We start from the raw sequence: 26,805 nt of genomic DNA, 5'->3' as shown, positions 1-26,805 counted from the left end.
ACTTTCTCATTAATGAATTTCTTTTCTCTCAAAAAAATTAGTAATTTTAGACAAGCATAAAAGTATAAGGGTAAACTACACTCAAAGTAACCCTAAAATAGAGTTTATCCACTCTAATTTTTTTCAATTTAATCATTCTAATTAAAATAATTACTCGAACTAGTCATTATGTTAAAAATTTCATTAATCTACTAACGGATTATTGATGTAGCATATTAATCAATTAAATGATGACACATATCATTTTTTTTTTTTACTTTTGACAAAAACTTAAGAACTTCTCTATAATTAATCCAACACACTTTTTTTCCCTTTCTCTTCTCTCTCTAACTCAAAAGGGAGAAACCAGAACAGGCATCTCAAAGCTACATGCCTTTCACCATTTTCTCAACAATGGATCTATGGCAACTATCAACGATAACCAACCATACATCCACAAATAACTAAAGAGGAATGAACATATATATATAATTAAGAATGGATGTATGGCATGGATAAGGCAAGCTTCAACCTTTATATATAATTCGTTATATGCAGGCAATTCGAATTTTGGGGAGCTAAGCCAAAATTCTAAACGTCTAATAGATTTGAATAATAACCTCATGTTTAGATATTTTACCATATTTAAAGAGTTTGGCTGCACACCTACAAGATTTTACACGATTTATTTCTTTATTTATAGGATAAACTATACCACAGGCTATATGTATCTTGTCCTTTTTCTCTTTACATCATTTAATAATAATTTTTTTAATTTGATCATCTAATTAATCAAGATTTTTTTAGTCCATTTCCCTTAAGTGTTGTTAAATCTCTAACGAGAGGATAACTTAGCAATTAAAAAACGATAATAACAAATTTAGCCCTTAATTTTTACATATTATATCGATTTAGTCATAAATTTTAATAAATTAACTTTCAAAGTTTACAAATAGTCTCAATTTGATCCTCATATTTTTTAATGATTTTTAATTTTAAAATAATTTAGTAAAATTTTAAATTTTATAACATTAATTAAATCTGACATATCATCTATATGGCAATCCACGAGTATGCCACATTAGGAAAGTTAACAAATTATCAAGGAGTTGCTTTGTTTTCATTTAGATTCTATGTTTGCAAGTCGAAATTAACATATGCTATGGAGGCTTGTCTAGGTTAAGAATGAGAGCATATTGAGAGCTCTTGTATTAATTCATTGAGGAACTATTTGGTGTGAGAGTGTAAATTGAATTGTAAACATTGGGTGTTTACTTCCCAAGTTCTCATGGAGAGGATTTAAAGGTGAATGTTCTATTCTTAACAAGATAAATTCTGTTGTATTGTGGATTAAAAATTTTGTTTATATTTTAACAGGATAAATTAATTAACACGAGTGACTAAATTGAGAAAAAATAAATTATTTTAACAAGAGTGACTAGTTTGAATAATTATTTTTACGATAATAACTAAATTGAGAAAAAAAATTAGAGTGACCAAAATAGGAATAATCATACTTTAGTGGAACCTTGGTGCAATTTGCCCTGAAAATTATCTTAGTCCGTAGACTTGGTTAAGTTGAGCTGCTTCTAAACTTTATGTTTTGTTGATACAGGAATATAAAAGATAAATTGATTTATTTTCAATAAAAGTTGAAGTAGTCTTCGTTTTCAAAATTTTGCATTTCTTACTCGAATTCCGTCTTTTCCATTTTCCTTTCCTCCTTTTTCTCTCCTTTAGCTTTTAAGACCTAAAAAGTCTTAAAGAATGTGGGAATGGGGCTTTCTTCATCGACTTTTGTTTCACTCAACTTTATAACATTTTGTGGTTACATAAGTTTCCAATTTAATGCATTTTGTTGGAAGAAACTTCCTTGCGCTTCATGTATTTTTGTGTTTTAGCTAAAGCTTACGCTATATATTTGGAGTTGTGAGCCATGGCAATTGCAACCATGACTACTCCTCTTCCTATTTCCTTTTTCCCTTTTCTTCTTCTCATTCCCGCTATCTGTTTTTCCATTTGTCATGCCAATTCCAACCTACTTTGCATTCAAAGTGAGAGAGAAGCTCTTTTGAAATTCAAGAATCATCTTATTGATCCTTCAAACAGGTTATCTTCATGGGTTGAAGGAGGGGATTGCTGTAAATGGATTGGAGTCGTCTGCCATAACTCAACAGGCTACGTCAACCAACTGCACTTGGCTGCTCCTCCTCTTTCAGAGCCTGATTTTGACGCAACACCAGCTGAATGGGAAGCTTACGAGCGGTCAAAACTACGAGGCAAAATAAATCCTTCACTGCTGGAGTTAAAGCATCTCAGTTCCCTGGACTTGAGCAGTAACAATTTTAGCAGCATACATTTTCCGAAAATTTTCGGTTTGCTGGAGAGTTTAACTTATCTTAACCTCTCTTATGCACAATTTCAGGGAGCAATTCCTCATAACCTTGGGAATCTCTCAAAGTTGCAGTATCTTGATCTTGGAGGTGATCTCAAATCAAAAAGTCTTCAATGGGTTTCTGGACTTTCATCCTTGCAGTACCTTGATTTTAGTTATGCTGATCTTCATAAAGCAAATGATTGGGTACAGGTAATGTCGAAACCATTTTTTTGAAAACGGGAATCGACTTGATTTTGAAAATGAAAACGAAAACGGAAGTCGCCACCGATCTTGATTAAGTGTGATCGGATCACCTTTGTTTTAATAAATCAATTTTAGTTTACTAAAACAGTGTCTTTGGTCTACGAAACTTGAGAGAATCGGTTACGTGTGAGGAAGGATCAGCACCCTCGACACGCCCAAAAATTGGTACCGAATTGATTAGTTAATGTCTTGATGTCGAAAATTAAAAATCGAGAAGGGATTTGAAATACAATCCTTTTTTATTAATATTAATTTTAAAATTCTTGAATTAGCTTGAATCGATTTGTTTAAAGATTTCCTTATCTCGAGATATCGGAGTATCACATCCCGTAAGTTAGGACACAATACCATGAATTCCCGAGCACGAGGCCGTCTTTTAATTTAAATGAGAATTTCATGTGTTTTAAAACTCGAAAAGGATATTTAACTATTTAGAAACAATGAGAAAATTGAAACCCCGTAAGTTAGGGCACAATTCCTCGATATTTCAAAATGCATAACATTGCCTTATTTGGAAAAGTTCGTTTTTGAATAGTAGCGAATACAATATTTAAGGAACATGTGTTACTTATTTAGGTTAAAATCAAATGATTTGTTGGATAAATGTATTGGTGTCTAATTTGAGGCAATGATATGAAATGAAGTATAGCGTGACATAAAACAATAATTTACGCATAAAATATTCCACAAGCGCATGGCAATAATATGAACACAAGTAAGCAGATTAACGTACATGCAATAGCAATAATTTCACAACATACATTATTTAACATTAAGCTTAATAAACATAGAAATGAAGCATAGTATAAAACAACTTAGATCAAATAATAAGATAATCTTAAATATAAATCTCATATGTAAAGGGTATAAAATGAATACTTATGAAAGCAACTTGAAGTGAATGATAAAGAATAATTTAAAATCATTAATGAAAAGTCTAAAATAAATGATACGTAAAAAGAAATTTACAACAAATAATATATATAGTATAGAAAAACTTCACATAAATATATATATAAAAATGTATAAAGAGTTTAAAATAAAACATATGAAAATTTGAAAATAAATGATCCATACAAAAGAAAGTTTAAGAATAAACATTCTATAAATTTAAAATAATAAGCAATTTAAAATAATATATAAAAGCGGGTTAAAAGTAGATAAATAAAAGCAAATGTAAAGAGATTAATATATATATATAATAATCCAAAATGACCTATGAAAAAAGGGTTAAAATAAATAATGTACAAATACGATTCAAAACAAATAAATAAAAGGTCTCAAATAAATAAATTTATATATAAATTTAAAGTGAATAATAACGGAATAATTTGAAACAAACATTATGAAAAATTTTAAAGTAAATAACATGTAAAATAATTTGAATATTATAATGTAAATAAGAATTTAAAAATATAACATGCAAAAGTTTAAATACATAACATATATAAAAACGTAAAATGAACAATTTATAAAAACAAAAAGAACAAAAGATTAAAATAATGTGTAATAAAACCTTTAAAAAAACTAGTTTTGTTTTTTAAAAATATATATATAATAACAATTTAAAGTGTATACAATAAACCAATTTTAAATAAATGATACATAAAATAGTTTAAGTGAACTAACATGCAGAAAAAATCTAAAATAAAACAAATTTTAAAAAAGTAATGTCCAAAACAATTTAAAGTGTGTAATATAGGAAATAGTTTAAAATAATATGTCTACAATTTAAAGTAGTCTAATAATGAAATTTAAAATAAATGAGATAGTTTAACACACATAAAAGAGGTCCAAATTTATGAAAAAGGGTTGAATTACAAATAAAATGAAAACCTAGGGTCCAAATTCGGAATAAATAAATGCGAGTAATTAGAAAGGGCTAAATCAAAATCTGAAATAAATTAAAGGGAAAATTCAAAGGAAAAAAATACAAAAAAATGAAGCTACGAGCCCACTTGAAACGCGCTGAGACCTGGAGGGACTGATCGGGAAATATTCCCAACCCCTCATACGCAGCGTTTCGAAACCTGCTCCTTCAAATGGCCTGAGGACCGAATTAGAACAGAATTAAAATTCTAGGGCCAAAAATAAATGAATAAAAAAGGACATGGGACCACATTGAAACGCGCTAAGAAAATGAAGGGATCCAACGCACAAATAGACCATTAGGTCAAGACGCGCGGATCCTCTATGGGCACGGGTTGGGTCACATAGTTCCTGCTTCAAACGTCGCCGTTTCGGCATGAGAAGACCAGGTGCGAAACGGCACCGTTTTGTGTATTATTATTTAAGCCATTTTTATTATTTTTTTATTTGCTTCCTCTTTTTCTAAAGAAAAACACAGAGAACACCTCCCCATTTTCCTTTTTTACTCTGCTAGGGTTTATACCCTTTCTTTTTGAGCCGTCGCCAAGCCATCGTGAACCCGCCGTGGCTTCCACCGTGAACGGTGGTCCCAAGCCTCATGGAATCAGGTTTTTGACCCTTTTGAAGGGCGAATCGATGGTGAGGCCTCCTAGGCCGAAGGAAACAGAGAAAGAACTCCCCACCTTCCCCTTGCGTCGATCCCGTCGACGGGAAAGGAAGCTCCGGCAACGCGACCCTCTGGATTTGGGTAAGTTTTCTTTCTTTCTCCTTTTGTTTATATTTTGTAAAAAAAAAATTTAAACAGCAAAAAAATAAATATATAAAAAGAACCGAAAGAAAAGAGGATAAGAAAGATGAGATTTAAGATCAAACTTTTTTGCTTTTTGATTCATTGATTCTCTGTGTTACAAAATTTTTTTAAAAAAATGCCCCTCTTTTTACATTTCTGTTCTTTGGCTATATAGCCGAATCCCCCTTTCTGCTACTATTCTCTCTGCTTTATATTGTTTCTGCCTTTGTTCTCTTTTGTTTTGCTTGCTGCTTTGGTTTTACAAGTGTCAGAAGAACGATGGGATGGTGGCGTGCTGCAGGCATGGCCAGGAGAGGGGTACGGCGCACATGGGGCTACGGAGGTGCGGCGCTAAGGATGAGCTAGGATTTTTGCCTAGCTGAAAGTTTGTTTAGGTCTGGGCCTGTTAATTGGGCTTAGGGTTAAATCTGTTTTGGGCTTATAACTGGATAATAGGCTAGGTTTAATTTGGGTTTGGTTTTATTGGCCCCGGGCAAAATTTGGGCCTTACAGGTAACATTCAAACTTCCTTCTTTGTTAGAGTTGCACTTGTCATGTTGTGATCTAGAAGAGGTTCCATCTTCGATCAGTGTTAATTCTTCAAAATCACTGGTTGTTCTTGATCTTTCTGGTAACATCTTATCTTCAGTACTTAAGTGGATATTTAGTCTTCATGGTCTTGTGTCCATTGATCTTAGTGAGAATTCTTTGGAAGGCCCAATTCCAGATTACTTTGGGAACATCTCGTTTCTTAAAGTTCTTGATCTCAGTAGTTGGAATCATTTCAATTCGTCCATACCCAATTCCTTGTATAGTTTAAACCATCTTCAGTTCCTTAGTCTTAGTGGTAACTAGTTACAAGGAACAATCTCCAGTGCCATTGGAAACTTGAGCTCTGTTACTCATCTCTATCTTTCAGAAAATCAATTAAATGGTCAAATTCCATTGTCTATAGGAGAGTTATCATCTTTGAAGTTGTTTGATGTTTCAAAAAATCAGTTAAACGGCCAAATTCCCTTGTCTATAGGGCAGTTATCATCTTTGGAGTTATTTGATGTTTCAGAAAATCAATTAAATGGTCAAATTCCATTGTGGATAGGGGAGTTATCATCTTTGAAGTTGTTTGATGTTTTAGAAAATCAATTAAATGGTACTTTTCCATTGTCTACAGGGGAGTTATCATCTTTGGAGTATCTGGGTTTTGTGTATAATCTATTAGAAAGAGTTGTATTAGAAACCCATTTTTCAAATCTCATGAGATTGACAACTCTAGCAGCATCACACAATCGGCTTAGATTTGAACTAAGCTCAAGCTGGATTCCCCCATTTCAGTGTGAAAGGATCGAATTGGGTCATTGGCATCTTGGCCCAAAGTTTCTCCAGTGGCTAAAATTCCAAAAGAAATTGTCTTATTTGGATATCTCCTATGCAGGAATTTCAGATGTCATGCCCACTTGGTTTTTGAACCTTCCCACTCAATTTGAATATTTAAATCTTTCGTCTAATCAACTTACAGGAGAGATTTCATATTTGAATGTGGCAAACATTGTTGACTTGAGTTCAAACCGATTCACAGGCCCATTGCCAAGAGTGCTCCCAGCTTTACTAGTTCTAATTTTATCAAATAATTCATTTTCGGGATCTCTTTTTGAATTACTTTGTAATTCATCAAGTAGGAAACGGATGAGAGTTCTTTACATTGATAAAAATCTTATCTCAAGAGATATTCCGGATTGTTGGAGTCATTACCAGGATTTGAAAATTTTAAATTTGGGAAGCAACAAATTGACCGGTAAAATCCCACCTTCTTTAGGGCATTTAAATCTTTCAGTGCTAAACCTTCGAAACAATAGCATGTTTGGAGAATTGCCATCCACATTGCAAAATTCTACAGGATTGATTATGCTTGATCATAGTGAAAATCATTTCAATGGAAATATACCTGCATGGATTGGTGAAAAGCACTCGACCCTTGTGGTTCTAAGCCTTCGATCAAATAACTTTGGTGGTCATATTCCTCACAAAATTTGTGATCTTCAATTTCTTCAAAACATGGACCTTGCCCACAACAACATTTCTGGAGTTATTCCAAAATGTTTTAATAATTTAAGTGCAATGCCCACAACAAACAAAACCGATAAAAAAGCTTATGGGGGGCCAATTTTTTTCTGATTTTCTTTGAGCACATTGTTGGTGTTGAAAGGATGAGAGGATGAATATGGTTGCACACTAGGACTTCTTACCAGCATGGATCTTTCAGCTAACAGCCTCACAGGAGAGATTCCCAAAGAAATTGGTAGTCTTGTTGGACTATTGTCTTTAAATTTTTCAGGGAATCTCCTAACAGGAAATATACCAGAAAGCATTGGCAACATGGAGTTAATGGAATCTCTTGATTTGTCCATGAATCGACTAAATGGTGAAATCCCTCCAAGTTTCTCCGATTTGAATTTCTTGAATCACTTCAATGTGTCCTACAACAACTTAACAGGACAAATCCCAACAAGCACTCAGCTTCAAAGCTTTGACAACTTGTCTTATGTGGGCAATCATCTTTATGGACCTCCTCTCACTAAGAACTGCGCCTCAAAAGGCATTCCAACTGACGTTGCAAATAATGGAAGTAGCAGTGAAGGAAATAAAGTTAATTCGCTTTATGTTAGCATAGCTCTTGGCTTTGTAATGGGATTTTGGGGTGTAGTCGCTCCCTTGTTTTTCATCAGGTCTTGGAGGATTGCATACTATCGAAAGCTGGACCATATCTGTGGTAAACTGTATGTGTTTTGGGCTACTTTGGGTATGTACTTTGATAGGAAAAAAGCATGTATAATTGATGCATCTGATCTAGGTGTGCTGCTACATGATTATTTGATGCTAAAAGATTAGTTTTTGTGTCTTTCCACTCGCTTGGTGTGCTAATAAGGCGGCCCATTCGCTGGCATGAACTGCTTTGTTATATGCAAACCATGTGGAATGGGATGTTTTTTCCCTTGCATCTTTTTTGAAGAATGTTTAAATTATGTCTTATGTTGATACAAATGCAAATTACAGACGGTAGGTTTGGGTGTATGGGGTGAGCCTGTTGGCTCAGGTTTAGTAGTCCGTCTCCTCTTTGTGTTCACTTTTATTTTGTTATTTTCTCATTAATGAATTTCTTCTCTAAAAAATAGTAATTTTAGACACATATAAAACTATAAGGGTAAACTACACCCGATGTCACTCTAAAATAGGGTTTGTCCTATTTTGGTCACTCTAGCTAATTTTTTTCAATTTAGTCACTCTATTTAATGTTATTGTTCAAACTAGTCAATACTATTAAAATTTCTATTAATCCACTAATGGATTGTTGTTGTGGCACATTAGCCAATTGAAAGATGACACGTGGCACTAGGGGGACAAAGCCAGGGGGCTAGTGGGTGCCCGACCCTCTTAAAATGAAAAATTTTCCATTTAAACCCCTTTATAATTTATAAAATTTTAAATTAGTAATGATAAAATTACACTTTGGCCCCTCCAAAAATAATAAAAAAATTGAGTTAATCTTTTAAAAATTATAAAGATATAGACTATTAAAATTATGGTAAATTTGCATTTTTACTATCGTAAAAATATACAATTTAATACCGGCCCCACAAAAAAATTTTCTTACTTCGCCCCTTCGTGGCACTTTCTTTTGATTTTTAACTAAAACTTAAGAACCACTCTATAATTAATCCAGAATACTTTTTTTTTCCCTTTTCTTCTCTTTGCAACTCAAAATGGAGAAACCAAAACAGGCATTTCAAAGCTACATGTCCTCCACCATTTTCTCAACAATGGATGTATGGCAACTATCAACGATAACCCACCATACATCCACAAATAATTAAAGAAAATGAACAAATATAAATAAGAAAGGATCCACGGCATGGATAGGGCAAGGGCAAAAGCTTCATCCTCGTCTTGAGATATTTTTGCAATATTAAAAGAGTTTGACTGCAGACGTACAAGATTTATTTATTTATTTATAGGGAAAACTACACCATAAGTTATGTATATTGTTTCTTTTCTTTTTATCACTTAATTATCATTTTTTTATTTAATCACTCAATTAATTAAGATTTTTTGGTCTATTTCCATTAAATGTCGTTAAATCTCTTAAGGGTGGATGATGTAGGAATAAAAATTCAATAATAATGATTTAGCCCTCAATTTTTACATAGTATATCGATTTAGTTAAATTTTAAAAATTAATCTTCAAAATTTACAAATGATCTCAATTTTGATCCTCATACTTTTTAGTAATTTTAACGATTTTTTATTTTAAAGAAAATGTATGACATATAGTGTATATATAAACATGCTTTCTCATAATTAATTAATATAAAATATTTTCCAATAAAAATGTAACTTATTAAACTTCCTTTTTTAATTGGCTTTAGTGGTAAAAATTGAACCTTAATCATTACAATTAGGTTAAATTAATCATATATGCCGAAATAGTTTGTTAATTGGTTATATAGGTCTCTTTTTTAAAAATTTACGGAAATAGATCGTTTGTGGAGAGAGTGTGACCGCGCTTTCTGCATAGGTGGTTGGAAAGATCATCCAACTGGGCGAGTTATTCTATTGACATGTCAGGGAAAGCATGCCTAACTGGATGTGTTTTTTTTTTTGAATTTTCAGAAAACGCTTTCAGGCGGACGAGCTTTCACACACTCTCTCCAAAACTGTTTATTTCTCTAAATTAAAAAAAAACAGCTTATTTAGTCAATTAACAATTTTTTTTGACATATATGGCTAATTTAGCCCTACAATTAAGGGTTTAATTTATGATCACATTATATATTATTAAAACATGATGTAAAAAGAAAATTATAAGAGAGAGAATGAAAGGATGAGTGGTAGATTTAAAATTAAGTTCTTCGTGTGTGTGTGTATATATATGTATATGATCAATATTTCATATATAGATATGTCTATGGTCACAAGATAATTATTTATATTTATAATAACATGTCTGATTAAGTTTAGTGTCATAAGTCAAGTGAAACCAACTCAATTGGTAGAAGCACAGAAAAATTAAAGTTATTTTTAAAAAATATAGAGTTAATTATATCATTTAAATATTTTATAAAACAAATTAAATTTATTCAATACTCTTAAACTAACTATTTGAAAAATCATTTTTTTAATTAAAACTATTTGTTGAGGCATGTTGCATGCTTCTGTGATGAGTGGCACTCAATAGTGCCTGTTACAAACTACCGTTAAGACAGTAAATATAATTGTCATATTTGAGTTGATAATTTTATGCAACAAAATCTTTTGACTAGTGTACTACCCAACTTTTTCCTGAGGCCCATAAAAGAATAACCTAAAACCCAACCAACTAAACCCAATATAGCCTAAACAAACCCTAGCCCAACTAGCCCAAACCTCTAAAAAAAAAAAAAACAACAAAGATTGCAAACCCTAGGTGCGCCGCACTTAGGGTGTCTGACCTCCCCACGTCAGCCACCATACCGCCGCTCCACCTGCTATCACCTGCGCCTGTTCTGTCACCTCAAAAGGAGGGACAAACACGCAATAAACAGTAGCAAATCATTTGTAAATGGCTATAAAAAGCCATATGAATCTATGTATTTGTGTTTTTCTTTGGATACATTAAAAAAAAATCAAAATTAGCAAAATTGATCAAAGAAAAAAAACGAAGTGACACACGTGCAAAGGTTCTTTTTATTTTTTTATTTTTTTCTCTTTATTTTTTTTCGAAACTGATTATATATATATAAAGATTTTTTGTAACTATAAATATATATATATTAAAATATAGTATAACAAAGAAAAAAAAAGAAAAAATTACCTTTTTGGGCTCCGGCCGCCGTGCACGGTGGTCGACAACGACGGAGCCCAAGGCAGCGTGAGGCGGTGATTGGTCGAAATTCTCAAAACGGCGTCGTTTTGAGCCTTAACCCGCGATCCGACTCGCTCCAGGCCTAGGATCCGCATGATTTTAACGGAAGGGCTAATTTCACTTTTAGCCCTTCCGCTTTTTTATAGTTTTTCAATTAAGTTTCTTTGATTTCTAATTTTGCCCTAGAATTTTGCTTTGATTTCATTTTCGCCCTGTCTAAGGTGCTGCGTTTTGGAGGGCGGGGATATTTTCCCCTTTAGTCCCTCCTTGTTATTCGCTCACTTGATTTGGTCCTTTTCTCTTTTATTTATTTCTTATTTTCCCCCAAAATTTTGTTTTAAGGTTCAATATAGACCTTTTTGTTATTTTTATTAATTTACTGTTATTATTATTTTCTTTTTATGTTTACTACTTGTTATTATTATTGTATTATTAAATTAATTAATTTAGTGTTATTACTACTATTATTATAGTTCTTTCTTGTATTTATTTATTCTTTTTTATAATACATTGATTTTATTTTGTCATTTTATTATTTATTTATTTATACCTTTATATAATTCCAAGCTTTGAATTCTTTATTATTTTGTATCATTATTTTGTTTTACATAATACTTATTATTATTATTATTATTACTATTATTATTATTATTATTATTATTATTATTATTATTATTATTATAATATGTTTATCATTATTTTACTTAAATCTCATATTTGTTTATACTTGATTTTTCATTCCTTTACTTTCAAAATATTTAAATTGAGCTATGTATATACACTGTATTTATTTACTTACTACCATTTTTTATTTTGTTTTATTTAATTTTTTCTTTTATTTATTTGCTTATTTTCATTTTTTATTTAAACTTTTTATTATTTTTACTTGTTTGTTTACTTATTTTTATTTTATAATTAGCTTGTTTTTGTTCATTTATCTTATTTTTGCTCGTATTATCGTCAATTTTATTAATACATTTATTGTTATTATGTTATGCATATTAACGTCGAAATTTATTTCACTATCAATTCATGTTACATTAATCTTTACCCGAAGCATTAAATTTTTTATTTTAAAATAAGCAATATTTCACGTTTTTATTTCGAAAAGTCATACTCTAACTTACGGAATTTTGATTTTCTCGACAAATCTAAATAAGCGAGCTTTTTTTTTCTTATTATTGTCTTAATCTCGGGAATTAAGAGAAGGTCGTATTCTAACTCACGGAATACGATTTTTCTTTCTAAAACAGAGATAGTCGAACACCTTCTAAAATAGATTTTTCGGTGTTTATTCGCGTATCGGGAATTTAAGACATTGTATCCTAACTTACGGGACGTAATTCTTTTTTTTGGTTAACGTGAAATTTGTCCTTTTCTCAAAATTTTCAATTAAATAATATTTTATAAAGGATCGTGTTTTAAAATCTCTTCAAATTTTTTATTTTCGGCACTAAGACATTAATTAATCAACAAGGTACCCATTTTGGGCGGTACGAGGGTGCTAATCCTTCCTCGTACGTAACCGACTCCTGAACCCGTCTTTCTGAATTTCATGGACCAAAATCTTTGTTTTAATAAATCGAATAGTTTATTAAAAACAATCTTTTTCGAGGTGACCTGATCCCGCCTCATCAAAAAGGATTGGTAGCGACTCCCATTTTCGTTTTCAAAATATCAGACGATTTCAAAATGGTTTCGACAACTAGTTATTGTGATGATATTTTAAAGATTATATAGCCTATCTATATAAGACAATCTATGGCTAGTGAAGATTTGGTCGGATTCAACTAAATCATTTACAAATGAATATCATATATATTATATATCATACAGACATATTAAAATGATGTTAATAAATAAATTGATATACTTTTATTTTAAATTTTTTATCACTGAATTTAAAGGTTTTGTTAAAATGCATTTTTACTATTAATCAAATATTTTATAATGATAATTTAAGATTAAATGACTTCTTTTCAATTATTTCATTGAAAATGTTGGACTCTCGTATTGTTTTAGATGGAAAAAATTTTAAATTAAAAAAAACCAGAATGCATCGTTTTAAAATGTTAATGATTATAGCTATTTTATATGGGAAAAAATTTCAAAATTATTGAATGAAAAAAAATTTAAAATTTTCAAATGATTTTATACATCCCGTGACATGTTGCCATATCAAGAAAAATATTTATATAGGAAGGAAAAGAAAAGGATAGAGCAACAGGATATTCAAAATTACAAAATTTATGCTTAACCACAAATTTATACCTAAATTAAAATATTTTTTCCATCTTGGTACTTCAAATTTTTTTTGTCATAAGTGGTACCTAAACTTTTTCTTTCAAATTGGTACCTCTGTTAGTCAAACCGTTAAGTCTATTTTTTTTAAAAAAAAGTTGACTCATAAATTGGTACCTAAAATATGCATTTCCCCATTTCGTACCTAAAGTTTTGTTAGGTTACAAGTAGTACCTAAACTATTTTTTTCCCCAAATTGGTATCTCTTGTAGTTCAATCATCAATCAAGTCGTTAAGTTTATTTTGTTTAATAAAATAACCAATATAAAAATTGACATATGGCAAAAAAGACAAAAAGTATTATTTTCTATTATATAATATATATATATATTCTTTAAACCGCGACCAATGGTTGAACCAATCAAACCACTAATTATTGGTTTGATCAGTTCGTCCGATTTGATATTAAAATTTTATAAAAATAAAATATTTTAAAAATAGAGAAAACTAATTCAAATGATTTCTTTAACTTGGTCCAATAGGTTTGTATCGGTTTGTAGGTCAATCAATCAACCCCTATATCTGGACTAGTATCCCAACCAATTCTCAGTTCAATCGATTAATCTAGTCCAATTTTGAAAATATTGGATTTGATCGATGAAATAACTTTTTCGATCTCATCAAGTCAAATAAGCAAGCGGTGAAATTCAAAAATATAATTAATCACCAGCATTTCAATTTTGGGAGAGCAAATTTTGAGCGTTACTAATATTGTCGTATGTTATAAAAGAAGAAAAATAATAAAAAAAAAGAGAGACAAAACTGTAAAAGGAAAAAGGAAAACAAAATAATTAAAAATTGTTAAGTTATATGACATGGCAAATTATTATTAGTTGAAATTTTTTGAATGGATATAACATGTTTGTGTAAACTGGATAAAAGAATAATAGTTTAAGTATCACTTGTGAGTAAAAATTGTTTAGGTACCAAAATAATAATAATAAATGCATAGTTTAAGTACCAACTTATAAGTTAAGCCTTGTTTAAAAATAGATTTAACAGTTAGACTAACAAAGGTATCAACTTGAAAAAGAAAATAGTTTAAGTACCACTTATAACAAAAAAAATTATGTACCAATATAAGAAAATTTAGGTACCAATATAGGGAAAAAAAGGGTATATTTTAACTATCAATTTGTGAGTTAAACCTAAAAATTATGTTGAAATTTGTGAAAAGTAATAAAGTAATAAAGTAATAAGTTTGGCAATGGAGGTTAAGTTAGGTTCATTGGGAAGCAAGACATAATAAATATTGGAATAATGTTAAATTTAGTCTTTAATATTTATATTTTTTGTTAATTTAGTCTTTATTCTTTTTTTTAAGCTAAATTTGACCCACAACATTTTAAAAAGAGTCTAATTATTATTTTATAACGGAAATACTGGCTAAAACATTCAAGTTTAAAACATTGCAACTTGCATAACAATCCACATGTATCTATATTGACGTGGCATATAAGACAAATAGTGACATGTCAACATAAAGTATATATGGACTACCACGTGTCTTGGCATGTCAACATCGCTAAAAAATTAGTTTTTTTACTTAATAATTCTGTTTTTTTCAAAAAAAAAAAAGAAGAAGAGCAATTTGACTATTTTTGAAAGATTCATGGTCAACTTTAGTTCAAAAATAAAAAATAAAAGTCAAATTGACCATAGATGTAAACGTTAAGAGCTCAATTTGACATTATCCCATAAATATTTCTTTGCATGAGAGAAAAAAAATCAGATTTTATTTTAAAACAAATATCTACATGAATTACATGATAGAGGTATATTAAATATGGGATGAGTTGTATTTAATTAAAAGATATCTTACCTGTTATATTGGTTACAATAAAATTTTAATCTAAATTTCACTAAAAATTCACTAGTTTAATCTATTAATTTTCCCTTTTGGAAAAATAAGAATATTAACAGTGGGAGTGGGACTTAGTCCATAGACTTGGTTAAGTTGACCTGCTTCTAAACTTTATGTTTTGTTCATACAGGAACATTAAGATAAATTGATTTATTTTCAATAAAAGTTTAAGTAGTCTTCGTTTTCAACATTTTGCTTTTCTTAGTCAAATTCCGCGTTTTCCATTTTCTTTTTCTTCCCTTTTTTCTCCTTTAGCTTTTAAGACCTAAAAAGTCTTAAAGAATGTGGGAGTGGGGCTTTCTTCATCGACTTTTGTTTGACTCAACTTTATAACATTTTATGGAAAATTAAATTTCCGACAGGCTATTATCAATTTAACGCAATTTGTTGGAAGAAACTTCCTTGCGCTTCATGTATTTTTGTGTTTTAGCTAAAGCTTACTCTATATTTGGAGTTGTGAGCCATGGCAATTGCAACCATGACTACTCCTCTTCCTATCTCCTTATTCCCTTTTCTTCTTCTCATTTCCGCTCTCTGTTTTTCCATTTGTCATGCCAATTCCAACCTACTTTGCATTCAAAGTGAGAGAGAAGCACTTTTGAAATTCAAGAATCATCTTATTGATCCTTCAAACAGGTTATCTTCATGGGTTGAAGGAGGGGATTGCTGTAAATGGATTGGTGTCATCTGCCATAACTCAACAGGCTACGTCAACCAACTGCATTTGGCTGCTCCTCTTTCACAGCCTGATTTTGACGCACCACTAGCTGAATGGGAAGCTTACGTGCGGTCAAAACTACGAGGCAAAATAAATCCTTCACTGCTGGAGTTAAAGCATCTCAGTTCCCTGGACTTGAGCAATAACGATTTTAGCAGCATACATATCCCGAAAATTTTCGGTTTGCTGGAGAGTTTAACATATCTTAACCTCTCTGATGCACTATTTCAGGGAGCAATTCCTCATAACCTTGGGAATCTCTCAAAGTTGCAGTATCTTGATCTTGGAGGTAATGATCTCAAATCAAAAAGTCTTCAATGGGTTTCTGGACTTTCTTCCTTGCAGTACCTTGATTTGAGCTATGCGGATCTTCATAAAGCAACTGATTGGGTAAAGGTAACATTCAAACTTCCTTCTTTGTTAGAGTTGCACTTGTCAGAATGTGGTTTAGACAATGATCCATCTCCGACCAGTCTTAGTTCTACAAAATCACTGGTTGTTCTTGATCTTTCTTGGAACCGCTTTTCTTCAGTACCTAAGTGGATATTTAGTCTTCATGGTCTTGTGTCCATTGATCTTAGTCACAATTCTTTGGAAGGCTCAATTCCAGATTACTTTGGGAACATCTCGTTTCTTGAAGTTCTTGATCTTAGTGGGAATCATCTCAATTCATCCATACCCAATTCCTTGTATAGTTTAAACCGTCTTCAGTTCCTTTGTCTTAATGATACCCAGTTACAAGGAACAATCTCGAGTGCCATTGGAAACTTGAGCTCTGTTACTCACCTTTATCTTTCAGAAAATCAATTAACTGGTCAGATTCCATTGTCTATAGGGGAGTTATCATCTCTGAAGTTGTTTGATGTTTCAAAAAATCAGTTAAACGGCCAAATTCCCTTGTCTATAGGGCAGTTATCATCTTTGGAGTTTTTTGATGTTTCAGAAAATCAATTAAATGGTCAAATTCCGTTGTCTATAGGGGAGTTATCATCTTTGAAGTTGTTTGATGTTTCAGAAAATCAATTAAATGGTACTTTTCCTCTATCTTTTGGACGACTAGAAAGTTTGGAAACTTTGGATTGTGGGTATAATCTATTACAAGGAGTTGTATCAGAAACCCATTTTTCTGATCTCACGAGATTGACAACTCTAGCAGCATCACACAATCGGCTTAGATTTGAACCAAACTCAAGCTGGATTCCCCCATTTCAATGTGAAAGGATCGAATTGGGTCACTGGCATCTTGGCCCAAAGTTTCCCCAGTGGCTAAAATTCCAAAAGAAATTGTCTTATTTGGATATCTCCTATGCAGGAATTTCAGATGTCATGCCCACTTGGTTTTTGAACCTTCCCACTCAATTTGAATATTTAAATCTTTCCTCTAATCAACTTACAGGAGAGATTTCATATTTGAATGTGACAGACATTGTTGACGTGAGATCAAACCGATTCATAGGTCCATTGCCAAGAGTATTCTCAACTGTAACAATTTTATATATGTCAAATAATTCATTTTCAGGATCTCTTTCTCAATTAATTTGTGATCCATCAAGTGGGAAACTTATGGGAGTTCTTTACATTGATAAAAATCTTATCTCAGGAGATATTCCAGATTGTTGGAATCATTGGCAGCGTTTGGACATTCTAAATTTGGGAAGCAACAATTTGACCGGAAAAATCCCACCTTCTTTAGGGCATATAAATCTTTCAATGCTAATCCTTCGAAACAATACAATGTTTGGAGAATTGCCATCCACATTGCAAAATTCTACAAATTTGATTATGTTTGATCTTAGTGAAAATCATTTCAGTGGAAGTGTACCAGTATGGATTGGTGATAAGCTCTCAAACCTTGTGATTCTAAGCCTTCGATCAAATAACTTTGATGGTCATATTCCTCATAAAATTTGTGATCTTCAATCTCTTCAAAACTTGGACCTTGCCTACAACAACATTTCTGGAGTTATTCCAAAATGTTTTAATAATTTAAGTGCAATGGCCACAACAAACAAAATCTTTAATTCTGTTTTTTCGAAGTATGCAGTTGATGACTCTTTTTTTTTTAAAGCATTATTGGTGTTGAAAGGACGAGAGGATGAATATGGTAGCACACTAGGACTTGTTACCAGCATGGACCTTTCAGCAAACAGTCTCACAGGAGAGATCCCCAAAGAAATTGGTAGTCTCGTTGGACTATTGTCTTTAAATTTTTCAGGGAATCTCCTAATAGGAAATATACCAGAAAGCATTGGCAACATGGAGTTAATGGAATCTCTTGATTTGTCCATGAATCGACTAAATGGTAAAATCCCTCCAAGTTTCTCCAATTTGAATTTCTTGAATCACTTCAATGTGTCCTACAACAACTTGACAGGACAAATCCCAACAAGCACTCAGCTTCAAAGCTTTGACAACTTGTCTTACGTGGGCAATCATCTTTGCGGACCTCCTCTCACAAAGAACTGCACCTCAAAAGGTATTCCAACTGACATTGCAAACAATGGAAGTAGCAGTGAAGGAAGTAAGGTGAATTCGCTTTATGTCAGCATAGCTCTTGGCTTTGTAATGGGTTTTTGGGGTTTAGTGGCTCCCTTATTTTTCATCAAGTCTTGGAGGATTGCATATTATCGAAAGCTGGACCATATCTGTAGTAAAATGTATGTGTTTTGGGCTACTATGGGTATGTAGTTTGATAGGAAAAAAGCATATATAATTGATGCATCTGATCTAGGTGTGCTGCTACATGATTGTTTGATGCTAAAAGATTAGTTTTTGTGTCTTTCCACTCGCTTGGTGTGCTAATAAGGTGGCCCACTCGTTGGCATGAAGGCTCTGTTATATGCAAACCACGTGGAATGGGATTTTTTTTTCCCTTGCATCTTTTTTGAAGAATGTTGAAATTATGTATTATGTTGATACGAATGCAGATTATGAACGTTAGGTTTGGGTGTATGGGGTGAGCCTGTTGGCTCGGGTTTAGTAGTCCGTCTCCCCTTTGTGTTCACTTTTGTTTCTTTATTTTCTCATTAATGAATTTCTTCTCTAAAAAAATAGTAATTTTAGACACGTATAAAAGTATAAGTGTGAACTACATCCAATGTCACTCTAAAATAAGGTTTGTCCTATTTTGGTCGCTCTAGCTAAATTTTTTCTCAATTTAGTCACTCTAATTAATGTTATTATTTGAACTAGTCAATGTCGTACAAAATTCTGTTAATCCATTAATGGGTTGTTATTGTGGCACATTAGCCAATTGAATTATGATAAATGGCAACAGGGGCGATGTATTACTCTAAAAATTACTATAGTAAGATATTATCTTTGATATAGAAAAATAAGGAAATAAGTGATAAAAAGGGAAGTAAATTATGATATCTTGATTCAGGAAAGGACTAAATTGTAAAAGTGAGAAAAGTTTTGTTGTACAAGAGTAAATACTTAAAACTTGATGAGTTAAAGTGTAAATATGAAGAAGTTTAAGGACCAATAGTACAAATATTTTAAGGGTGGAATGATCTAGAAACTAAGGAAAATTGATGAATTAGGACCAAATTGAATAGGTGAAAATTATGAGGGACTAAATCACAATTTTACCAAATTAAGTGATGCCTCAAAGATGGAATTCTAAAAGATCATGAAGGGCAAAATGGTCAATTAGTAAGAAAGAGAATTCTAGAATGTAATGATTATGTTGATGATATTTTAAATTAATTAATTAGATAAATATTATTTTATTAATATTTTTATGAGATATTTATTATTATTTATTATTATTTATCTAGTATATAAGGAAGGAAAGATGAAGAATTATCATCATCTTTCCTTTCCTATGCAAACCAACGTGAGAGAAGAAGAAGAAAAGAAAGTTTTCTTTTCTTTACAATTTGGTCCTTCTATAAAAAATTTACCATTTTCACTTAGAAATCAAAAGAATTTCCATAGCTACCAAGAGAGAAAAATGTTAATGAGACTATGGGGAGTTAGAATATCAAATTGGATTCAAGGAATAGAAGCTGGAGGAGAGAGAAAATCAAATTAAAGATGGGAATCAATAGAACAAGATAAGTACATCAAGGTTTTAATATATTTTTAAGTTTGATATTATTGAAAAAGTATGGGATTAATGTTAATGTAGAGCTTCCTTACATATGGTCCTATGTTCTTGATATGTTAGTGAAGAGAAAACAAGAGAAAGTGATGAGAAATAATGTAGAGAAAGAAAATAAGGGTGTTATAAACATGGTAAATAATATTTAGCACTAAAATAGTTTTGGACAACAGCAGTGGTCTAAATTTGAAAAATCACCATAAATTTTAGAAATCGAATTAGAAGATGAACAAAATATGAAATTAAATTTTATTGAGTCTAGTTTCTCATAGAGGAAACAGTGCAAGCAATGGATTTGTAAATCATGAGATATAATGAATTTTGTGAGACAAGGTCAGAATGAATTCGGGTTCCCCTGTTTTGATTTTAGAAAATCATAAAAAATTGGATAAAAATAATTATAGGTTTAAATTTATATTTTTAGAATTCTTAATGAGTCTATTTTCAATATAAACAAACATAAATATCATTCGAATTCTGTACGAGGAGATAAGTAATTTTTAGTGAACAAGGGTCAGAACTGTCAGACAGCAGAATGGGGGTAAATTTAAAGAATAAACTGTACTTATTGGCTAAACCAAAAATTCTGAAAATTTTATGGTAAAAATATATATGAGTCTAGTTTTAGGGAAAATTATCAGATATTAATTTGGAGTTCTATAGCTCTAGATATAAATAATTTAGTGACTATGACACAGATGGACAGCTTGAATATTCATAAAAGTAAATAACAAAAATTATAGATGATGTTACTTACAAGTGTGTTATATACTTTAAGGATGTGGAATGGAGAGGAGGAGGAGGAAAATATATATGAATATTCAGCTAGCATGGCTAATTTGCATGTTTTAGGCTCAAGGACTAAATTGAATAAAAGTAAAACTTTAGGGGGCAATTTTGTAAAAATGTAAAAATGGCCAAATTGAAGGGAATGAATTGTTTTATTATCTAAATTAATAAATTGAATAAAATTATTAAGTTAAGATCGGGTGAAAATTGAGAAAATGATAAATTACCAAAATACCCCTAAATCTTAGTATTTCTGCAATTTAGTCAGGTAGGTTCGTATAACTTGAATGAGCATATAAATATGTCAATTTAAATATTATATTGTATTTTATATGATGTTTGAATTGAATATATGAAATGTATGGATGTTGAAATGAAAGAAATAATACATGTTCTGAAACTATTGAAAGGGATAAAATTTGTTTGAATATTGGGTTCCGGATGGATATAGGTGATTTCCCAAATGCAAGAGTTCCTGCATGTGTGGCAGAAATAGATAACCCAGACGGTTAATCTGAAAAAAGCCTTCTCGAAAATATAAAGTGGATAGGATTCGTTCATGATTCACTATAATACCTCAAAGTGGTTAGGTTTTGTTCCTGATTCACAATGGTAATTAAAAGTGAATAGGATTTATTCCTGATTCACTATGGTAACTTAAGGTAGATAGGATTTGACCTGAAAAGGTAATTCTGATTCGCTACAGTTACATGATATATGATTCATTAGGGTAACCTAAGGTGGATAGGATTTGACCTGAAAAGGTAATCCTGATTCACTACAGTTACATGAGATGTGACTCGAGAGAGTGCTTGATGATTAAACGTCCTAAAGTTATTTCTGAATATGAATTGATGGAATATGGAAATGTATGCTTTGAGTGTACTGTTGAAAAATCCATCGGAACTCCAATGATTCAACGGATAGAATATTTGGTATGATACAAGAATTATAATATAAAAAGGATGTTACATGAAACACGAAAATGAATGCTAAACGATATAAATTAATTGAAATTATTTTGAAAATTTCGATAATGCCTCATATCCTATACCGGTCTCGAGTACGGGTATGGGGTGTTACAAGCGGTGCCAGGGGTTGGCAATGGCCCCACCTCCCTAAAATGAATTTTTTTTTATTTAGGTCTGTTTATAGTTTATAATATTTTAAATTAGTAATGGTAAATTTGCACTTTGGTGCTTCAAAAAATGATAAAAATTTGATTTAATTGGTCATATAGGTCGATTTTTAAAATTTTAGGGAAATAGGTTGTTTTTGGAAAGAGTGTGTGAAAGTGCGACCAGCTGGGCACGCTTTCTACACAGGTGGTAAGAAACCTCGCTTAGCTGACGAGCTTTCACATGCTCTCTCCAAAAACGGTTTATTTCTCTGATTTTAAAAAAATGGCCTATTTAGTCAATTAATAAAAAATTTTGGCATATATGACTAATTTAGCCTACAATTAAGTATTTAATTTATTTTCACATTATATATTATTAAAACATGATGTAAAAAGATAATTATAAGAGAGAAAGAATGAAAGGATGAATGATAGATTTAAAACTAAGTTCTACATGTGTGTATATATGTATGTATATTATCACTATTTCATATATAGATATGTATATGGCCACAAGATAATGATTTATACTATAATAACATGTCTGATTAGGTTTAGTGTCATAAGTTAAGTAACACCACTCAATTGGTAAAAGCGCAGAAAAGTTAAAGTTATTTATTTTTAATATAGAGTTAATTATATCATTTAAATTTTTATAAAACAAATTAAATTTATTTAATTAGTTCTCTTAAACCAACTGCTTAAAAAATTATTTTTCTCAATTAAAACTATTTGCCAAGGCAAGTTGCGTGCTTCTGAGATGAGTGACACTCATACTTGTCATATTTAAGTTGACAAATTTATACAACAGAATCTTTTGACTAGTTATTATGTTGATGTTTTGAAAATTCTATAATCATTTGATTGGATTCAACTAAATCATGTAGAAATAAATATCATATATATTATATATCATACTAAAATGATGTTAATAAATAAATTGATATACTATATAATATTAAATTAAATTTTTAGTAAAAATTATAACGTAGGAACGTCGAGTAACGTAGAGCAATAATGAATGTAATCAATATTCATAAAGCCAATGTAAAACAACATTATTTTATTTTAAAATTTTTATCGCTGATTTTAAAGGTTTTTGTTAAAATACATTTTACTATTAATCAAATATTTTATAGTGATAATTTAAGATTAAATGACATTTTTCAATTATTTTCATTGAAAATGTTGGACTTTTATGTTGTTTTAGATGGAAAACTTTTAAAGTAAAAAAAAAATCAAATTGCATCATTTTAAAATGTTAATGTTTGTTTAGGAAAAATATTTTTGGAATTATTGAATGAAAAATAATTTCAAATATATCAAATGATTTTATAAATCTCATGACATGTTTTCACAAAGAAAAATAAATTTGAATTTATATAGAAAGGAAAAGAAAAGGATAGAGCAAGAGGATATTCGATTATAAAATTTAGGCTTAACTCAAAAATAGGTATCTAAATTAAAAAAAAAATTAACTTGGTATTTAAAATTTTGTTTTGTCACAAGTGGTATCAAAATTTTGCAAGTCAATCGATCAACCCCTATCTCTAAACCAGTACCCCAATCAATTCCAAGTCTAACCGGTCAATCCAGTCCAATTTTGAAAACATTGGATTTGGTCAATGAAATAACTTTTTCAATCTCGTCAAGTCGAACAAGCAAGCGGTGAAATTCGAAAATATAATCAATTGTCAACATCTCAACTTTGAGAGAGCGAATTTCAAGTATCACTAGTATTGTCATACATTATAAAAGAAGAAGAAAAATAAAAAAATGTCAAAAATAAAAAGAGAGAGAAAATTATAAAAGGAAAAAGGAAAAATTTTTAAAAAAATTAAGTTATATGACATGACAGATTATTATTAGCTGGAATTTTTTAAATGGGTATAACATTTTGGTGTAAAAATATTTAAGTACCAAAATAAATAAAATGCATAGTTTGTGTACGAACTTATTAGCTAAGCCTTGTTTAAAAATATATTTATCAGTTAGACAAACACAGGTACCAACTTGGAAAAAAAATGTAGTTTAAGTACCAAAATAGGAAAAAATGATATAATTTAAGTATCAATTTGTGAATTAAGTCTAAAATTTATATTGAAATTTGTGAAAATTAATAAAGTGAGTTTAGATAGAGAATGGATGTTGAGTTAGGTTCATTGGGAAGCAAGACATAATAAATATTGGTATAATATCAAATTTAACTTTCAATATTTATATTTTTGTCAATTTAGCCCTTATTCTTTTTTTGAGCTAAATTTGACGTACAACATTTTAAAAAGAGTCTAATTATTTTTTTTAACGGAAATATTGACTAAAGCATTCAAGTTGTAAAACATTCCACATGTATTTATATTAACGTGGCATATAAGACAAATAGTGTCATGTCAGCATGAAGTGTATGTAGACTGTCACACGTCCTAGCATGCCAACATTGCTAAAACATTTGTTTTTTTAGTCAACAATTTTTTTTAAAGTATTTTGATTCTTTTTGAAAAATTAACGGTCAAATTTAACTCAAAAAAAGAATAGAAATCAAATTGATACTAGATGTAAACGTTAAGGGCTCAATTTGACATTATGCCATAAATATTTCTTTACATGAGAGAAAATTTTTCAGATTTTATTTTAAAACACAAATAATTTTACAACTTTTGGTAACTAAACTTTCTTGAGAAAACTCTACATGAAACAATTTGCTGTTTCAATTTACTATCAGAACGGTACATGGTACCAAAACAACATCAAGTACTATAGATTGAAGTTCTATATTGACACTTTATGATTTAGTTTTTAAATCCGATGGTAATAATAATCCTCTCCCCTAACTAAAACAACCTTTTCAAGTAATTAAAAAATAATTTTTAATCTCCCCTCACGGAAATAGAATACATTTTATTGTCAATCATTTATCTTTTCGGAAAGCATCCACAGTTTGAAGATTAATCACTATTACTGATGATGGATACCGAAAAAAATAATTTTTAATCCCGCTCACAAAAATGGAACACATTTTATTGTCACTCATTTAACTTTTTGGTAAGTATCCACGGTTAGAAAATTAATCACTGCTATCAATGATGAATACCCTGATTACAACAAGAAAAATAATTTTTGAGATTGAGAAAAACATATTTAGGTTGAAATTTTAAAAGTAATATGTTAATTTTAAAAATATTTTATTCACATATAAAAATTAGAAAATTTCAAACCTTAGAGCTAAGCCAAAATTCTCCAATGTCTTAAGAACCTTAAGTAGTAATCAAAAAAAATAAGAACCTCGTGTTGAGATATTTATGAATATTTAAAGAGTAGTGCCGGCCAATTAACTTCCAAGTCATTAAAAAGAAACTTCAGTCCTCCATTCACAATTAAACCCTTGTCTACATTTTCATCTATATCAGTGAGGGGCTTGCATTGATAATAGTAAAATTATATTTTGGCCCTCTTAAAAATAATAATAATTTAATTTAATCTTTTTAAAATTATAAACATATAAGCTATTAAAATAGTGAATTGTACATCTATTATCGTAAAAACATATAATTTAATTTCAACCTCCCAAAATAAAATTCTGACTCCGGTTCCTCCTGGTACATATGATTTATAAAAATAAAATAAGACAGAAAATTCATGCTTTCACTGAACTATTTTATTAAAAAAAGAAGAAGCTAGTTTTAAAATTCAGCACAATTCTATTTAAAGCCTTACGGTGTGCAACAAAGCACAAAACCGACTGTTTTTCCTTTATTTTGAAGTGCCAAAACCCAATTTTATAGATGGAAAAACAGATGGTACTTGCATGGGCAATGATATTTTGCCTCGCCATACCACCAGTCTATGGCCAATACTACTCCAAAACTATTAAGGTAGGTGGTCGGGTGGAAAAGAAGACGCGACTCCGCTTCTTCTACCACGATATTCCCAGTGGCAAAAATCCTACTACAGTCCTGTTAGCTCAGGCCAACATCACCCAGGATTTCTTTTCCCCATCCCCATACAGCAGCTTGTATGCAATGGATGATCCCCTCACTATAGGGCCTGAACGAACATCCACCACCATCGGAAATGCCCAAGGGCTCTACATAGCATTAAGTCGAGATCCTAACAAGTTCACTGCAGTTTTATACGCGGATTTTGCTTTTACCACCGGCAGGTTCAATGGAAGCTCCTTCAGTTTGTTCTCACGATATCCCCCCACTGATTTTGTTCCTAGCCCCGACACAATTTGTGAAATGGCGATAGTGGGAGGAAGAGGTGCGTTTAAGATGGCCAAAGGGTTTGCCCTATTACGGGCCACTTCTTCCAACGCCAAGACTGGAGATGCTAGTCTCGAGGTCAATGTTACCTTGTACCATTACTAAACTCAATTGCAGAATATTTAATTTCATATTAAGATCAATAAGAGAGTATATTCCTAATTCCCAAACCAATTAGGAATGCCACAATATTTGTTAAAAAATGGGTATCATTTTGGTCATGTGTTATCCTTCACTTTACAGTGTAATTTTTTTTTATTTGAATAATAGTTGATATTCATTAGAAAATATAATGGGGGACAACCACTCTGCAACGGGACTAAATCGTTTTCTCCAGTCATAAATGAGCACATAGACCAACAAAACAACAAACCAAAACACAACAAAAAGTAAATGAGAAAACAAAAGAAATTAAAAGTAACCACCCATCTAATCTGTAGAGACCTCGTCCCCAAACTGAAGCCTAAC

General features: G+C 30.8%; 3 protein-coding genes across 3 annotated transcripts; all 3 read left to right on the top strand.

Moving 5' to 3' along the window:
* The first annotated feature begins 1,915 nt into the window (after positions 1-1,915).
* On the top strand, positions 1,916-7,451 carry LOC108451408 (receptor-like protein EIX2). Its single transcript, XM_017749103.1, has 5 exons — positions 1,916-2,566; positions 5,027-5,237; positions 5,546-5,622; positions 5,793-6,048; positions 6,199-7,451. Exons 1-5 carry the CDS (start codon positions 1,916-1,918, stop codon positions 7,449-7,451), a joined length of 2,448 nt encoding a protein of 815 aa, XP_017604592.1.
* Positions 7,452-15,679: 8,228 nt separating this feature from the next.
* LOC108451407 (receptor-like protein EIX2) lies at positions 15,680-18,950 on the top strand. Its single transcript, XM_053021492.1, has 2 exons — positions 15,680-18,360; positions 18,433-18,950. Exons 1-2 carry the CDS (start codon positions 15,804-15,806, stop codon positions 18,744-18,746), a joined length of 2,871 nt encoding a protein of 956 aa, XP_052877452.1. The 5' UTR covers positions 15,680-15,803; the 3' UTR covers positions 18,747-18,950.
* A 6,919-nt stretch (positions 18,951-25,869) lies between these two features.
* On the top strand, positions 25,870-26,442 carry LOC108451406 (dirigent protein 15-like). Its single transcript, XM_017749101.1, has one exon. It carries the CDS (start codon positions 25,870-25,872, stop codon positions 26,440-26,442), a length of 573 nt encoding a protein of 190 aa, XP_017604590.1.
* The last annotated feature ends 363 nt before the right edge of the window (positions 26,443-26,805 follow it).

Source organism: Gossypium arboreum, chromosome 11 (assembly GCF_025698485.1).
Source record: "Gossypium arboreum isolate Shixiya-1 chromosome 11, ASM2569848v2, whole genome shotgun sequence".
Taxonomy (NCBI): Eukaryota; Viridiplantae; Streptophyta; class Magnoliopsida; order Malvales; family Malvaceae; genus Gossypium; species Gossypium arboreum.
The sequence above is the reverse complement of the archived record's forward strand: the minus strand, read 5'-3'. Positions and strand labels throughout refer to the sequence as shown.

Excerpts from the sequence above, each read along its gene's own strand:
- LOC108451407 (XM_053021492.1), top strand. The coding sequence starts at position 15,804 with ATGGCAATTGCAACCATGACTACTCCTCTTCCTATCTCCTTATTCCCT. Across the intron at positions 18,361-18,432 it reads GTCCATGAATCGACTAAATG|GACAAATCCCAACAAGCACT; the intron begins GTAAAATCCCTC and ends ACAACTTGACAG.
- LOC108451406 (XM_017749101.1), top strand. The coding sequence starts at position 25,870 with ATGGTACTTGCATGGGCAATGATATTTTGCCTCGCCATACCACCAGTC.
- LOC108451408 (XM_017749103.1), top strand. The coding sequence starts at position 1,916 with ATGGCAATTGCAACCATGACTACTCCTCTTCCTATTTCCTTTTTCCCT. Across the intron at positions 5,623-5,792 it reads GCGCACATGGGGCTACGGAG|GTAACATTCAAACTTCCTTC; the intron begins GTGCGGCGCTAA and ends TGGGCCTTACAG. Across the intron at positions 6,049-6,198 it reads TCTTAAAGTTCTTGATCTCA|AAAATCAATTAAATGGTCAA; the intron begins GTAGTTGGAATC and ends TCTATCTTTCAG.